The 17,306-nt window shown below is 37.6% G+C and overlaps 1 protein-coding gene across 2 annotated transcripts in view; it reads left to right on the top strand.

Annotated features, from left to right (window-relative positions):
- The window catches only part of FRMPD4 (FERM and PDZ domain containing 4), a 298,684-nt gene that overhangs the window by 271,630 nt on the left and 9,748 nt on the right, over window positions 1–17,306 (top strand). For both annotated transcript variants that reach the window (XM_056329587.1, XM_056329588.1), the window contains exons 6-13: window positions 4,496–4,600; window positions 5,770–5,877; window positions 8,996–9,127; window positions 11,231–11,350; window positions 12,106–12,242; window positions 13,439–13,565; window positions 15,935–16,024; window positions 16,604–16,786. In XM_056329587.1, coding sequence (XP_056185562.1) covers window positions 4,496–4,600; window positions 5,770–5,877; window positions 8,996–9,127; window positions 11,231–11,350; window positions 12,106–12,242; window positions 13,439–13,565; window positions 15,935–16,024; window positions 16,604–16,786 — 1,002 coding nt within the window. The remainder of the gene's footprint in view (window positions 1–4,495; window positions 4,601–5,769; window positions 5,878–8,995; window positions 9,128–11,230; window positions 11,351–12,105; window positions 12,243–13,438; window positions 13,566–15,934; window positions 16,025–16,603; window positions 16,787–17,306) is intronic.

Genomic DNA, 17,306 nt, shown 5'->3' with positions numbered 1-17,306 from the left:
CTCATGTTTTCTGGGACAATCACAGTAAACTAGGCTGTCATTTACTATAGATGGAATGGATTGGATTTTCTCAATGCCTGCGTTAAAGTAAGATTTGGCTATTCCCCACCTCACAGGTACATGTCATACATGTTTGGGATTAATGATCAGGCTGTGGTTACCACCTAAAAATAGTAAAATACAAATAATGCAAGTAATAAAATTTAATTGTCTATGATAGATCACCAATTTTTAAAAGATAACACAAATCTGACCACTATTTTGGCAATTAAATTTGTGCCAAGAGTTTAAGAAATACTCCTGATAATGATCTATAGGTGCCCTGTGGTTATTACAAATTACTGCATGGTAAAACTTCTCCACGTTATTTCTTCCATGTCCCTACCGGCTCTTCTACAATGCTCTTGGGAGCCAGTGCAGTTGTTTCAGCCTTGCTCACAGCTATGAATGGCAGTATTTAGTTTGCCTTTGGGCATTGTGTACTGTTCCACTTAATAAATTTAATTCGTCCTCTTATTCACGTTTTATTTCCTTGCTAAATTTTGTCTCATATAATTGCCTTTAGGGATGGATGGACTAAAAAGCCAACACAGTTTTTTGGTCATGCATTTTTTCCTTATTTCCTAACAAAGATTTAATATTAGACTAATGATTGATTTTAAGTAACAAGCTTAAAATGGATTGCACATATACAGTCTGTGGCTATTTAAAACTATGATATTTCTGTCTGATTTTGACACCTACTGTCACAAAGCAGGTTTTCTTTTCACCTTGTGACTGTCCCATACTACTGTCTTGTTTCATTTCTTTGTGGTAGCCCAGTACTACACTATGCTCTTCTAAATGCTAAATCCTTTTTCTTGAGCAGGAGTAAAGGGTTTGTTGCTCCAGCACCTCTACTGGCAAAAGGACTCAAAGGGGCTTTTGTAGCAAATAAACACCATTTCCCTTGGAATCTCCCCCACATTGTAATTTACGTGCAAAACCAGAAAAAGTACTAGACATTCATTTTCATCAAAAAAGTTTCCCTCAAAATGTAGGATATTGTTTCTAAGATCTATCCAAAAATGACCTGCTATAATGCTGCTGACAAAAAATGAGAAAAATAACATTTTCCAGAAAGCCTCCTCTTCTTACAGCATTCTGTCATGTTTTGACCCTGCTGATGGGATGCCCATTGATTGCAGTCTTTAGTAAGCAGAGTTCAAAGGAGGGTCTCAGCCTTCACTATCATTTCCTCCAAGCAAATCTCTATGCAATGCTTCATTTCTCTTGTTAGCAGTTTCTCCAGGTAGTGTTGAAATGATCAGCTCATTGTTTACTGAAATCTGTGTAAAGAAACAAAAAGTATTTAAAATCCTGATAAATTTGAGCTTTTACTGGGAAACACTGCTTTCTGAGGTCACAATGTGAAGCTTGTGGGTTTTTGAAGTATTTTGACTTCTTGTTAAAATGTGCCTTCTCATTTTGCAAAAGTCATTCTAATTAATCTGTTTTTATCTGTGACAATGCAAATACTTTACTTGCACTGATAAATGTTCTGCATTAGCGTAAACACCTCCTGCTTAAGGTCATTAACTGCGGATAATGGCTTCCATTTGGCTAAAAGATAGAGTAGGAGAAACAAATGAACTGGCACTCTGAGAATCATTAATTGATAGCATTCTTTGCCTACAAACATTAACATAGAACAGAGCAGCACATCATCTTGCTGATGCTTTGTTAGACAAGCAAGTTTCAACAATCAACCCCAACTGTTTTCCTAGGTATTTTCCGCACTCTTTTGAAACGCTTCCTTTCTCAAAGAGAAAATGCCAAGTGCCAAGTTGATGCAGAGGTAGAAACAATGGGATCGTACAATTAAATGTAAAAGCTGCGCTATTACTCAAACCTTTAACCAGCAGAGAATGTTCCCACAAATACCTGGCACAGCTGTTCTAGTGTTTCTTACACCCCTGGACTGAAGTCTGAAGCTTTTTAGAAAGCGATCTGTTCCCTAACTCACCCAGAGTGTCTGGCAAGGGGCCAGAGTCCTGACCACGTTGCCACAGCAGAGGTGGGAAGGGAGGGAAGCCCCACGTTTTATGGCAGACCATGGTGTGCTCCCCTGGCTGTGCAATAAGCACATTAAACTCAAGTCCCAGAAGGGTTCTTGGGAACTCACAGATGTTCATATATTTCAGTTGTGTTGGACTCCCCTATCACATTTTTGCGATAACATAATTTAAGTGTTTATGCCCCCTACAAGTGACTTTTGAGATTGTAGACAGGGGAAAAGAGACATAGTGGAGAGGCTGTAGAGAGCAACAGAGCCATATAGCGGTTTGCCAGATCTGCTGTATGGGAATGACCTTGCCAAAATCTGGAAGAAAATTTGGCAGTCTGCCTGTAAAGAGAGCCTAGACTGGTGACTCATCTACAATAAGAGCAAACAACTTGAAAAAGCTTCTTCCAGCAAGAAGAGTGAGTGAAAGCCACTGTTTTCCCCTTGCCCTTGCAAGGGAGAGCTAATAGCCTACTCCTGTAGCTGTGCTGCCCCGTGGCAGTGGGAATCAATAGGTTGCAGTCAGTTATTTGGATGCCACACAGACTATCCTGCTAACACACTACAGAAAGGGACTATGTGGAGAGGAGGGAAATTAGAAAAGGCATGTCCAGAATTATTATATTAATCATGGTATTATTGTATACTGTGTCTTTCCAGGAGTTCATCTTTAGAGTATAATATGTGAGCATGCTTCTTCAGCGTTTCCACGTTGTCCTTTCTTGCTGAAGAAGTGTTTTGGGTCCCCCACCCTGAGATATTAACATTTTTCTTTCTTTTCGGTGGTTGTTTCAAATCTTCTGGGGGACCTTCTGCATTTTTCAACACTGGCTTTGGAAGCTGAGCTTCGTTTGATCACGGGGTTGAATTTTCTGTCAATTACTGTTACTGATTAAAAAGATTTATGGTCATAGCTACTAGAGAAGAGGTAAGAAAGACTGAACTGTAAAAGTGAAGAAGCATTCATTTTTATTTCTTCGTTCTATTTTGTGCTCCAGGAATTATCAGATGGCCCTGATATTTCCTGGGAGGATGTGGTATCTTTCATTCCTTGTTCACTGGTTGATATTAAGCCTATGGTAATAGTTACCACATTTTTGATGGGATAATGAATCAGGGTGTACAGAAATGAGCTAGAGACTTCTTCCTGCTAGTTTCTAGAAACAAGGCTTCTGCATCACAGGAAAATAACTTTATAAGCAGTTTCAGCAGAGATCAGAGACAACAAGCACATGGCCTTGGACTACTCCATCACTCCTGCAGGTTGCAGAGTCAGAATTGGAGGGATGCTGACAATGCTTCCTGTGTTTACAGGGACTGCTGTCATGCCACATTGATAATAGGAAACTATTCCAGGATCATCATCATTGATGATTTCTCACAGGCGTATTTCTCACAGGCGAACTAACATGAGTCAGTCTTTTTGGTATCCCAAACTAGTAAGGCCACTTCTTAGGAGTTAAAATAAGATTCTGAAGATCTTAATTCACCTTTTACTGAAACAAATTGACTGAAACCTGGCCTGAGGGAGTCCAGTGATTTTCAGCCAAAGCCAGAACTTCTTCCATTGCCTATTATCATGGTTATGGAGTTAGGCAATGCCAGAAGTGCTGTGTTTGTAACTGACCTGAGAATACTACCTTGTTTCTGCTGCTGAAAATGGAAATCCCATTGACTGTGAATATTTAATTTGTTACTAAAAAGGGGTTGTTGGTCAAACTCCTCAAATGGAGAGATATTTTTTTTCCAAGGGATGAACACTTGATCATAGGTGAAGCCATTGAATAATGTAGTTGCTAAAACTCAGGTTCCAGAACAAAATTAGGAATACTTCTAGACTTCTAATCCGTGGAGTCCCACAAAGCATCTGATCTGTTGAAGCCAAGCCTTGCATATGGTGTGCGTAGGAGAAAAGTTCAGGGGAGGTCGGCTGGCCTGCAGGTGCCTTTTGGTGATTCTAATATGTGTTTTGAAGTGGACTAATATAGTGAGATGCCACTGCACTTGGGGAGCTCTCAGACACTTTTTTTGGCAAAAGTGGCTCATAGATTACGCAAAAGTTTTCTGTTCGGTGTTTGAAGGAAGGGTCACTGGCTGGTCACTGGTTGGTGTCCGTTCATGCAAACAAGTTTAGTTGACAGCAGTCATTGTGGAAACACTACGTGGAATTTGTACATACATCAAGAGCTCTTCTCATCACTGCAGTCTGACAGTGGAATAACTTTCAGTACGTGCAGTATGCATCGATAATTCCTTACATGTATGCACATACATATTATCTTGGAAAGCATTATGGTTTGACTGTATTTCCATTCTTCAGTGAATGGTGTGCAAAGTGTTGCTATATACATGGAGTTCCCAGTGTGTGAGAAATGGGAAGTAACTGGAAAAGGAAAGATAAGTTTTCATTTGAAATTTTTTGATGTATCTTGTCATCATTTTTCCTTTCAGTCTCCTAAATCAGCTTTTATTAGTGCTGCAAAAAAGGCAAGATTGAAGTCCAATCCTGTCAAAGTGCGCTTCTCAGAAGAAGTAATTATCAATGGCCAGGTGTCGGTGAGTATTCAACTATTGAACCTCAGGAAGGACTGAGCATTTCATCCAAAGGTATGCCTCAAGGCTAGAAAGTGAGGGAATTGTATGGTAGGAACAATGGTGATAGGCTTGCAAAGGGAAGGGTTTTTCTGTTTCTGAAGTTTTCAAAAGACCTGTTTTTAAAGTCCATTGGGCCCATAACATTGTGAAAATTTTTCCCTTCTTAAAATAAAAACAAAATGCTAGTGAATGCATTTTGTGGTGATAACACATATGTGCCTATCTTTATAGTCTTGATAATGCTTGCTTGGGTTTTTTTCAGAGCAATGGGAAAACCCATAAGCTCAAGAGAAGTAGCATGTCAGGAAAACAGATTAACTTTACGTTACAGACCTCTTTAAAATTTGTTTTATCTACTTGAACTCATTGTTTACAGCCCTCAGGCAAAAACAGACGCCCTTTGAGAGGCACTGAACTCCTCCTTAAACATGAACTCCCAGTTCATTTTCATGATTTATCAGAATATTGTTCCACACTGATGTCTTTATCCAACTCTTCCAAACATAAATTGATACTGCATTTTGTCAAAAGTGATTTCTGCTTTAAGAAGAACAAACAAAAAAACAAGCCAAAGCTTTCTTTCCCTTCCTTTTTCCAGTTTATTTTACTATCTTTGTTATGAATTCTTACAATTAAGTAGCAATAGTGTATGTTACTCTTCTTAAATGATGACTGATATTAGCATTTAATATCCAACTATAAAGAGAATGCAAAACGTCTTGATTGTAATTCTTAGTAATGAATCTGCAGTTCTCGTTTTGTAGATTGAGGACACTAAACAGCTCACTATATTTAGAGGAACTATAATCTGTTTTTCTGTTTTATTGAAAATGTTTCAACTTTAAAGGTAGCATTGTCAGAGAGATAGTATTTAGGGAAAGAAAATACTCCAAGCCAGACATGAAATGTATGTGAACAGTTATATTTTTCCAGGAAAGAGACCTACAGATGGCAGCTGTAAAGAGCGTTGCTGGACACTTGCAGGCTATTGCAAGTTCTGCTTTCAATTTCTGCCAACAGACTCCTTTTCAGTTGTTACCTTTCCATCTGAATGATGTCCTTCTTTATAGAACAACATTTAGGTTTTCCTTATTACATGTTGTAATCTGATTCACTAATTTGCTTGGCAGGAAACAGTTAAGGACAATTCACTTCTTTTCATGCCAAATGTTCTGAAGGTGTATCTTGAAAATGGACAAACCAAATCTTTCCGTTTTGACTGCAGCACTTCAATAAAGGTAGGCTAGATATACCTTGGCATACAGTGCCAAGAATGCCAGTTAACTCTTTTTAAGACCTTCTGTAATTAAAATTTACTTGGAATGCTTTAATAACAAAATTACTGGTGGATTCAGTTGGGGCTGGATTCAAAATTTAGAAATAATGAGGTCTGGGTCAATTTTTCTGCTGCTAAAAACATATGATATTGTCAATGAAGAAGTAGAAGTGATCATTTTAATGTGCCTGGAGAGCAAGTAGAATTGTGTGGTCCTATCATTTTGATATGCTGCCAAATACTAGCATGATTTGTCAGCAAAAGTCAGGAGCTAAGAAGATTAAGACGTTGGTTACTAATTGAATATCATCTAGCTTGTCATCCAGTGAACTTGGGATGGGATATTGTAGGGTTATGCTGGTGATAAATTGCTCGTCTCAGTGTAATGCCCTCTGTGCTTTCCATAACACATTTCACATACAGAAATAAAGAGGTGAAGCCCTGGCACACAACTGAGGCTGCTAGGGAGTGTCTGTGACACTGTTCCACGTAGGTTCCTAAACCAGAGGCGGCGGCGGTGTCTGTGAGTGCTTTGGAGTAGCATAGTAAGCAGCATGGCTAGCACTGTTGGGCATGCTGCTGGTCTCTCAAGCATTTTTGTTTGGGTGAGCTAGTTTTAACACACATTGGTTACCAAATCTAGTTCACTGCATGGTAGCGTGCATGCTTGGGACACTGAGACAAGAGAATGGGTGGGAATGATCAGTGAAGGCTGGGGGTGCAATTTTCAGCTGCACTGCCAGCTTTTGCTGGTTCTAAGGGATTGTAAAGATATGTATATTTGAAGACAGGCTGCTTGTGTGCTCACTGTGATTCAGCAGTATGCTCAATCAGTTAGAACAGCAAGGAGAGTGATTTACTAAGGTAAACAAGAAGAAATTTACTGCAATCTGAAGGCAAAACACATACTGAAGTTACACTTAAAAATGGGCTGCAATATCTGTTTATAGTCCATATATATGCCTTAGGCATAAGTTGAGTGCAGGTAATGGATACAAGCCTCCACTCTGCAGCCATGGGATACTGAATTCCTCCAGTTGATTTGAGAATTTGTTTGGATGAAGAAATAGTAGACATTTTTTCACATAAATAGTGATGTCTCCATGCCCACGAGCCCACTTTCCAGTATTTTCTTTTTTGAGCATAAAACCAACCAACCAGTTCCAGGATATTTTGCCTCTGAAGACCAGTCTTTGGCCATCACATTACGTTAGTTTTCAGTAGTTCTGTCATGGGTGTGTCATGTACTGTAAGAACATAGACCCAGTCTGAAGCCATTTGCAAAGACACCCATGTGGGCGTAGCGACCTAGCTGTATTAATGTTGTAAGCCTGTGTTGACCTGAGTCATTCTATCTGTAGGAATAATTTCCTTCGCATTGAATTCAGGCAATTATATATTCCATAGCTTGCACAGCTATATATTACATATTCTTGCATGTATGTGTGTGTATATTCCTCATTGTGGATGGGTGGGTGTAGACTGCCTCTCCTATTCTTAAACTGAAGTGGAGTAGACATGATGCAATTGAGTCAAGGCTACTGCAGGTTTTTTCCACCCCTACCAGTCCAGTAAGTCACCACTTAACGATGAAGGTAAAACCAGTGCCTTACCTGCAGTCATTGATTTCCTTATCGCTGGGAGGTAGCACCTGGGCTGACTCTTGAGTTATAGGATGAGAGGGTAGGCTAGCAAAAAAATTTGGTTCAGTAGTTCAGTGCCTGTATGCCTTAGCATCATATTTTAAAAGACCCAAGGCAGCTAATGGAAAACAGTGCCATTATCACCCCCTCTTAAAAACTTACATTTATTATGTCTCTTCACATTCCTGTTACGTCCTTTGAGCATAGTTTAGGAGTATAAATAAAAGTAGGCTTAACGTGTAAGCAATAATTTCCCTATTTGTCAGAACAGCATAATATTAACCTCCATTATTTAGAGTGGTTGCTTGCAATCCATTAATGCTGTCTTATATTCTTTACATTGTACAGTTTCCCCATCCTCCTACACACATTTTTCATCCTTCCACCAATTTGGTGTTGATTTTCCATAAACACACTGTAATTGATCAATTAATTTTCCTAAATTATGTTAAAATACTTGAATTATCATTTGTCATGATCTCCTTAATAAGTCTTATCCATCTGGATACTTATGTATATAAAAATCTTCTGGATGTATAGGGATGTTTAAATTTTTTCACCAACATAATGTGAAACTATTTTTAAATGGTGGGTTATTATGTATTTCTTTTTCCTACTACATTCACTAAAGCAAAAGATATCTTGCCAGATTATATTAATACTCTGCATATATTTACAAAGCATTATATGAAAGTAAAGTAGGGATTGGTTAAATTTTTTTTGAGGAGGTTTGTTTAGTGTTATTTTAGAAAAAAATGTTCTCAAATTAATTACCCTTAGACATAATCCAGTGTGAAAAAAACTAATTAAAAGTCTGAAAAAATGGAGTTTATACTATAAATTAACATGGTCCCCGAATCCAGAGCTACTGTTCTGCAAAGCTGTCATCATTATTGACTTCTCTGTCAGCATTTAAAACTCAAGAAGTGAACTTCAAAAACCTCCTTGCCCTAAGAACAAATAAAGGCCATTCATTTCATTTAATTTTTTGTTGAACATATAAATTTGTTTGCACTGCTTGTTGACCCTACCCCAAAAGTAAGTGAAGAAAGCAGCAAGACCACCTCTCCTTGCTGATGGAGATGTTTTATTTCTAGGGTGACAGAGAGATATGATTTAAGGGCCACATAAGTACAATTTGCATGTTAAACTGCACAGAAAGTTGTCTGTTCACAGCAGCCCCATGTATGCATTTTTCATGTGCATATCTGGTACCATCTCAGGGATGTTCAAATATAAAGGCACTGATTTTTCACTAGGTGAATGTTTGTGATGTCTTGTATACTCGTGCAGAACAGGCACGAGACATGACCATCCTCTCGTTTAACATCTGGGCTTCCACCCCTGTGCTGGGTACATGCAGGGTGTGTGGCAGTGAAGAACTGGGTCCCAGGCACTTCATGGATGTAAGCACGTTATAAATCTTTTGTTAATTAGGATGTCATCTTAACACTCCAAGAAAAGCTTTCCATCAAGTGTATTGAACACTTTTCCCTGATGCTGGAGCAAAGAATTGAAGGATCTGGAACAAAACTCCTTTTGCTACATGAACAGGAGACTCTAACTCAGGTTTGTGTAATATGTGAAAACAAATGTTAATGACACAGGTTAATCAGTAAATTATCCATCTTTTTAATTACATGAGTGAGTTAACTGCAAGATTTATAGTTTGATACAGTCTATCAAATACCAATGGCATTTAGATATGATTGTAAGAATCAGTTTCTCACAAAAACCCAATTATTTTTCTATTATATAGGCATCATATTTCATTGCTTCATTGGGCCCTTAAAAAGTATTAAGAAGTTTGTTAAAGATTGGACTGAAAGCTAGAAAATATTTATCAAGCCTTTTTCATTTCTTACATGACCCAGCTAGTAAACGTTCTCAACAGCTGGAAAATCCATGCTAACAATTGTGAGAACCACGGTCTGCCCAAATTCCTTTAAAAACCTAATTTTGATCTTTGGTTCCTACCTCATTATACAGATCTGTATTTGAGTGACAGGAATTATACTCTCTCTGATGAAGCCAAGTTTGGCTTGTTTATACAGCAATACATAATGTCACTTCAATGGTGATAAATTGTGACCAGAAAATACTGGTGTGACTTTCTTCCTTAGATCAGGGAGGTGTGGCTAGAACAAAAGTTGCTTCACAGTTCCCAGCAGAGGACCCTGATTTTAAGTGCTTATCATTTTGCGAAACTCTTTAGCTTGAAATTTTCCATATTTCTTTGTTTCAGGAGGACATTAATATTTTTTAAATTTCACCTAAATTTGGAAAGAAAAAAAAAAAAAGGACTCTTAGATGACAGGGGAAAAAATATTTAATTTAAATGCCAGAATACCCTTGACCATATAACTGAGTCGGTGTAATAGTATGAAGGAACTTAGTTTACCAGCCAAGTCTTTCTAGCATTTTCTAACCTTTAAGCACTTGACTCTGCTATGTTAACTTTCTTTTCTTGTGGATATAAGCTATCCAGTAATTGCACAATATCCATAAGTACTCAAAATACTGGCTCTCCTGACCTAGCTGTCTTTCTTTGAAGTAGTTGGCAAAATTCTCATTAAAATCAGAAGGATCAGAATAAACCAACACAGTGAGCTTTTGAAAATCCCATCCAGAGCTTTTATTTATACATATATAATTATGCCTAGATATGTTGGAATGGAGTCAAAGACAATGTGAGATAAACATGCTTTTTGAAAAGGGCAATTGTTAGGGCAAGACAGAGATTTCATTGGTCTTATTCATTTTAAAAATATATGGTTTCATCTATTAAAGATGTGGATCATAAAGTACACTAACTCTCTTAACTGTATTAGGCTAATTAAATAAACTACATTAATTCTGAGGGTGTCTTCTTTGGAGTTGCTGTAAAATCAGCAATACTTTAATTTCCAATTATAATGTTGCTGTTGACCATGATTTACAATGGTGTTATTGGATCATTATTCTTTCATCCAATTATTGATTAGCTGTCTCGTGATCCCCTGTAATTATACCCAGATTAGTGTTACATGCATGACAAAGTTTAGCTGCCCAACACACAAAGCGGTCTTTTTAATTTTTTAATATATTGGGAGAGATTTGTATTGATCAGAAATCATAGGGTAGATTTCTTAATCCAGAAAAACCCAGGAATAAGGCCTAGTATCTCCAAATTGCCTGATGGATTAAAACAAGAAAGACAAAGTGAGAATAGTGGCTACTAAGCTGCGTTTCACCTGTGTTCTCAGTCAGTCTAAGAAATAAAATGTGACCTCACCCCAAAAACCTTCTAGGCCTTCTCGTGTATGAGTATTTTGGTCCTGCTGAAACACAACTCAGTTTGTATTTCACTTGGGTGGTTTTCATTGAAGTCTGTTTTCTTCATCCTTTCACTCTGGTTTTCATTGAGTGAATTCTGTTGCTTTGATGTTGAGTTGTACTGGGCAGTCATGCCTATATGAGTCTGAAAGTCTCTCCACAAAATCATATATATGGTGTTCTTATGTGAAGAACATAAGAACTGTATAAGGAGCCTGTGGCAAAGCTCTTTGTTGGATAGAATTATTTTTCTTGCTACCACATGGCTCTGGAGTAGGGTCACATTGCCTGAGACTGCAGACTGCGTTGCTCAACCAGGGTTGCCAAGCTCTAAATATAACTATTGCACTGCCCTAGGTGACCCAGAGGCCAAGCTCGCATAAGATGAGATGTCTTTTCAGGATTAGCTTTGTCCCAAAGGATCCCATTGATCTTTTAAGAAGAGATCCAGTTGCTTTTGAATATCTCTATGTACAGGTAAGTGAAAGCACAGCCATCGTTGGTGTAAAAAAGAATAAAAAGATAATGGCACTCAGTGTATATATAATTTGTATCTTCACATAGAAAAGCATGGCTGCAGTAAATCCTGGGTTTTATTTCTGCTGTGTAAAGCCAGTGAATGCACTTGGGGAATGTGCAAATCTTTATCATCTGCAAAGCCCCCTTCCTTCGTAAGTCTCTCCAAATAGTAATGCTTTGATATCTTTCCAAAATATATTTGGCTTTAGAAAAGAGTGAAGCTGAATTAATTGCTAATACTTTTTTTTTTCCTGCTACTGTAATATCAGACAGAAATGATGTCTGAAAAGGAACTTCCAGTAAAATGGATGAGAAAATTGATGTACAAGCAATGTGGTCTCCTGGGTATCTCACCAGTTACAAACCTGCTATCCTGAGTCCAGATACACTGATACCCTCCCCACACTCTTTATGAGAGAGAGTTACTGTTTTCCCCAGGAAGGATGAAGAGAGTTTATATTAAAATATTCATGCCTCCTGTTCTTTGACATAAGTACTTGTGTTCTTCAGAAGTGCCCATATCCTGGTGACCCTATCTGACACCTTTGAGAGCAACAGACCTACCTTCAGCATGGTCCCGCTTCTGAGTTCAGGGTTACTCTTCATGCAATATTAATTTAAAAACAATAACAAAAAAAAAAATAAAAATAAAGGACTGTAATTTATTTTTAAGATTTTTAAACTTGATGCTCCCTCTACTGGTTCTTCGGCAGAGCTGTAACGACGTGGTTCAGGAAAGATTTGGACCAGAACTGAAATATGACATTGCCCTGCGGTTGGCTGCATTACAAATGTATATTGCAACTGTGACCACCAAGCAAACTCAGAAAATATCCCTCAAATATATAGAGTAAGTTGAGAATACAGCATTTTCTTTAAAAGTGAAACATTACAAGTAACTCATAGATTCTTTAAGGCTGTTTCCTTAATATATCTATGTGCATACACCAATTTTACATTTGTTCTTTGTTGCTGAAATTGATTCAGGTGTGTTAAGAGCTGTAAGTGTGGACCTTTTGGTCCATTTACCTGTTGGTTATTTGTTTAGGCACGTGAAATAGCCTATAAAGGTAAATAAGATTAACTCATTTGCTTTCAATGATGTAAAGGTGTGATCTAATTTTATATGGTCTGAATCCTAAGGTTTTAACAGAGATTATTACAGTAAGATTCAGATGATTTCTTGATTCAGAAAACTATAAGGTCTTAGATTCTATGTATAAGATTTCTTAAATAGAGAAGTATCCCAGTAGGCACTGTTTTATGTTAGAAAACATGTATATGTAACTACGAATAAAAAGAAAATTTCCAAAATGCAACTATATGTACATCTGCTTGGATTGAAAAAACAAAACAACAAACCCAACACTTTTGTTGTTGTTGTTGCTCAGTTTACTTGCAGAATGGAAATAATAACTGTTGCAAACTCAGTCTTGTAGAGTTTATCCACCTTACTGAAGATCATGTTATATTGTAGCCTATTAATGAATCAGCAGAAATAATTACTTAAAAGTGAAGTCAGTCTTCTATCAAAAGCAGTGCTTCAAGCAGAGGAGAAAATTTGGTAAAAGGGGGGGGGGGGGGGTGGGTTGTTTTTGAGGGAGAATAAAAGCCCACAAAATTGAAGTGGAAAAGACAATGGCTGGCTGGTTTGCATGTTCTAAAAAAAACCCTAGAAGATAAAATTAAATCTGACATTACGTTGCTAAATCTGTGATTTTAATTCTATAATGGTACTTGCCAATGTAATTAAGTGGTGTTTAACAATATAGCATAGACTCTAAACATACAAATTTATAACTTCTTCTCTGTATGGCATGATGGAAGAGATGGAAGGGATAGAACAGAGATTATATATCATTTAAAAGCATCTTTGTCATAAGTAATACATAGTTTGAATATAGAAAATAATGTGTTACTGCAAAACTCTGGACCTGATCAACTCTTCAGTTTTCAGTTGCTCATTTACTTGGCATCACAGTCACCAGTCTTTAGATAAATAATCATCACAGGAATGTGAAATTAAATATATGCCTTTTATTGCAGAAAAGAATGGGGATTAGAGACTTTTCTTCCATCTGCTGTGCTGCAAAGCATGAAAGAAAAGAACATAAAGAAAGCACTTTCACACCTTGTCAAAGCAAATCAAAACCTAGTTCCTCCGGGTAAAAAGGTATTACATTTGCATCTTAATGGAAAATATGTTTTAAAGAACAGAAGGGGTGGCATGCATAGGAAACATTTAAAGTTAATCCTTCGGAGAAGCACCTAGCCATTATGTTTTCAGAGGTTTTACTTCTGGTGCTCAGTACAACATAGCCAAGAACAATTAAAAATAATTAATTATACCCCAACTAAACTATCTTCTTATCTTGAGAGTGCCAGAAAACTTGTTATTAATACTTCAAGTATGATAAAGCTATATATTTTTTTTAATTCATTTAGTGCTTCCTATTAATGGCAGACTTGTTAGGAAAGTTATTGTTCTGTCTATGATGCTCTTATCTGAACCACATTAACCGATGGATCTGACATAAATGCGGTTTTTCAAGATTGTTTTGTTATGCTGTAGGTAAAGACTTTTTGCTGGCCAAGATCTAAGTGGATAGATGATGGTCCTTACAGTAAATGACACTCCTTGCTGTTGTAAAGTGCTTTTCTTAGCACTAAGGGTTCACTTCAGCTGGGAAAAAAACCATGTAGAAGACAATATCTCTGAGAAATGCCTTTGTTAATGCATACAGCTGAGGCTGGGTTTAGACACCAGAATGAGGTTTCTTTATGCAAGTCATCTAGTAGTCAATGGAGAGAAACAGGCACTTCAAGGCAGCGATTCATCCCATCCCATGTTAGGAACCAAAAATAGGTACAGATGACTTGTGTCCCAGAAATGCCTATTTCTCTCCATGGACTATAAAAAGAACCTAAGAGTGACTAGTTGAGATACAAGATGAGTTGAATCCTGCTTCATGGCACTTTGTTTCTGAACAGGAAAAAAACCCAAACACCTGGTGCCTGAGCTAAGGTGCACTGTGATCAGCAGAAATCCTGCTGGGAGATTTCAGATCACATCATGACTGTGAGCGTAGCTCTATGTGTTTGACCTGCAATGCTCAGGAGGAAAGGCCATCTTTTTGACTGAAGCACTGCACATCTCCTGTACTGCTGCATCTAAAGCTAGATAATGCCAGTTGCTTATTGTTTGTTCTGGTAGTGTAAATTTGGGGTTATTTTGGAAGCCATTGCTGCTGCAGCCCTTGCAGGTGATGACAGTGGCATATGGTGTCAGTTCTTGGTTAGAAGAGAGGTTGCAAGAGTCCCTTCCTGCAGCAAGCAGACTTCATTGGTTTTGCTTCATTCTTTTTGGTTCACACTTTGAAAATATGTTGTGAGCCCACCTGCTTTTTTAGCGGGTAGGTCTCAGAAACAAGCATCTGAGCTCATCTTCACCTTCTGTCTCACTCGTAGGTACTAACACAAGAACTGATTTCTTCCTGGGGTCTTCTCTTCCTCTGCATGAAGGGAAGCCTGTCATTCTCAGGATTGTCCCATTTTTTATGACCTCCATGTCTTTCTCCACCAACTGTGCACCTGGTGAAGGGAAGGGGAAAACATTACAGCTAGTTGCTCTGCTTTGGATCCATTTCGTCCTTGGTGTCTGGAAAAACCTTAGGATAGGGAGGTCTTAAATGTTGTTCAAGATCAAATAAGATCTTGAATTAGAAATCTAGTGGCTGAAATGAGAATAGCAAATGAGATCAGCTTGTTTTATCTTTTCTTTTAAAAGTCCAGATACAAGGATTTACACCAGGGAGGTCTAAGGTTTGGGTCCAGACTGCTTGGGTGAAATGAACTGTTTCTTCTTTCCATTCAGTCTCATATTTTTTTTTTAAATTATCTCTTTTTAAGTAGGTAGTTTAAACTCAGAGGAGAAAAAAGAGCATAAATTATGACATGTATAGCATGATAAGACTGTTTGTATTGATGTACTGTATTTAGCTTTCAGATTTATTCCCTACTAAATATAGTGGAAGAGTTTCATTTTAAAAAATAGGAAAAGCAGTAATGAGGTGGAATAATATGCCATATGCCACAAGTACCTCGCAAAATGTAATACACATAGCTGACAAAAGCAAATTCTTTGTTCTTTTTCTCTGTATAGGTACATAAAAGTTTAAGAACTGATGGTGATTATGAATGGAAAGCTGCTGTCTAGCCTTGAAATCCCTCAATGAACAGATGTTTAATCTGAGTAGTTTAACGTTTTCCCTTCAGTGGAGCCATTACGATGTTCTTGCAGTGCTCTGATCTGCCCATACCCAAGTCCTCACTGCATTTTAACTAAACAAGCAAGATCTTAATTTTAAGAAGGAAACTGTTTCTCCTCATCTGAAACTCAAGCGTCTAATGATTTAGTTTCAGGCTCTGAAAAGCTGTTATTGCAGTCCATGCTCCTTAGACTACACAAATACATTTTCTTTCTGAATTTGGTGATCTGTTGATTTCCACCACTACCTCTTACCCTTGTTTCTCCTTCCTCAGCTATCTGCTCTGCAAGCCAAGGTGCATTATCTAAAGTTCCTCAGTGATCTGCGATTATATGGAGGGCGTGTTTTCAAGGCAACGCTAGTGGTAACATTTCTCTTCAAATAATCTCTCTCTTGATTTTTTTTATCCAAATGCCTTTCTGAAAAGATGGACTATGTAATTTTCTTTAGAAGTGTAGGTTCTATTAATACACTTTAAAAATCACTGTTAATTGAACCAAATCACTTTTTTTCTTTTCATCTTTAAAATAACATTCCTGTTATAATGTAAATTTTACTGGGGATTTGGAGATAGGTATCACCTTTTTGGCAAATAGTGTCTTCCAATTAACTGTAAAATACTAGAATTATTTGTCTGGAAAACTCTTAATGACAGAGATTTACTTTTAACGGAAGCAGAGTCCATCCATCCATCTGCCCATCCAACTATCCATCAAAAAACTAGAGTATAGTCTATATTCAGCAGCAGATTCCTTTACTTTTAATTATGAATCAAGTATGATCTTGTATATCATATCTTCTTAGAAAAAACGTAATAATCTTTAATGGAGAAATGTCGTGCAAATGTAGCTCCATGAAAATGAAAGAAGGTAGTAATGATTTCTGCCATTATGTGGCACCTATCACGTTTTTTACTTTTGCTTTTTCTCTTTTTGTGCTAAAGCAGGGAGAAAAGCATTCAGAAGTGACTCTGTTAGTAGGGCCACGGTATGGAATCAGTCATGTGATAAACACCAAAACAAACCTGGTGGCTCTCCTGGCAGACTTCAGCCATGTGAACAGAATTGAGATGTTTACAGAAGATGAAAGCAATGTTAGAGTTGAGCTGCATGTCTTAGATGTAAAAGTAAGTTTGTTGTTGATTTACATTGATATAACATCTTTCAATAATGTTTTTGTCGTTATTTGAGTATTTGATCAAGCTCTACCGTTCTGAACATTTTTGTGCCAATAATACTCTGAGGGTGCATTTTTAGCTCTTTTTTGATCTGAGTGCGTGTAGCATACAGCTTGGTCATTTGAGGGGCCTACAGCGTACCAGACAGGAGCTTGCAGCACTTGTGTTCTGTTCTGATTTTTCTCTTGGCTGACCCCAGGCAACTCGCTTTGTTGGCCTCTTCCTTGATTTCCATGGTGAGACAAGGTATCACAAAATTGGTCTTCTGTTGAGGATCCTTGAGCCCCTAGGAGCTCCTTTAGTGTAACAGACAATATTATAACCATTAGAGAATCACCAGCTGCATCAGACCAGTGTCCCCTGCAATCCAGTGTTTTATCTGCAAAGTTCATTGCAAGTAACCATATGGCAGTTACCAATGAGATAAACTGTAGAAAGGCAAGGGTTTTTTCTTAGCCCTTACAATTCA

Source organism: Falco biarmicus, chromosome 2, assembly GCF_023638135.1.
Source record: "Falco biarmicus isolate bFalBia1 chromosome 2, bFalBia1.pri, whole genome shotgun sequence".
In the NCBI taxonomy this organism is placed as follows: Eukaryota; Metazoa; Chordata; class Aves; order Falconiformes; family Falconidae; genus Falco; species Falco biarmicus.
This window is presented reverse-complemented; position numbering and strand designations above follow the sequence as displayed.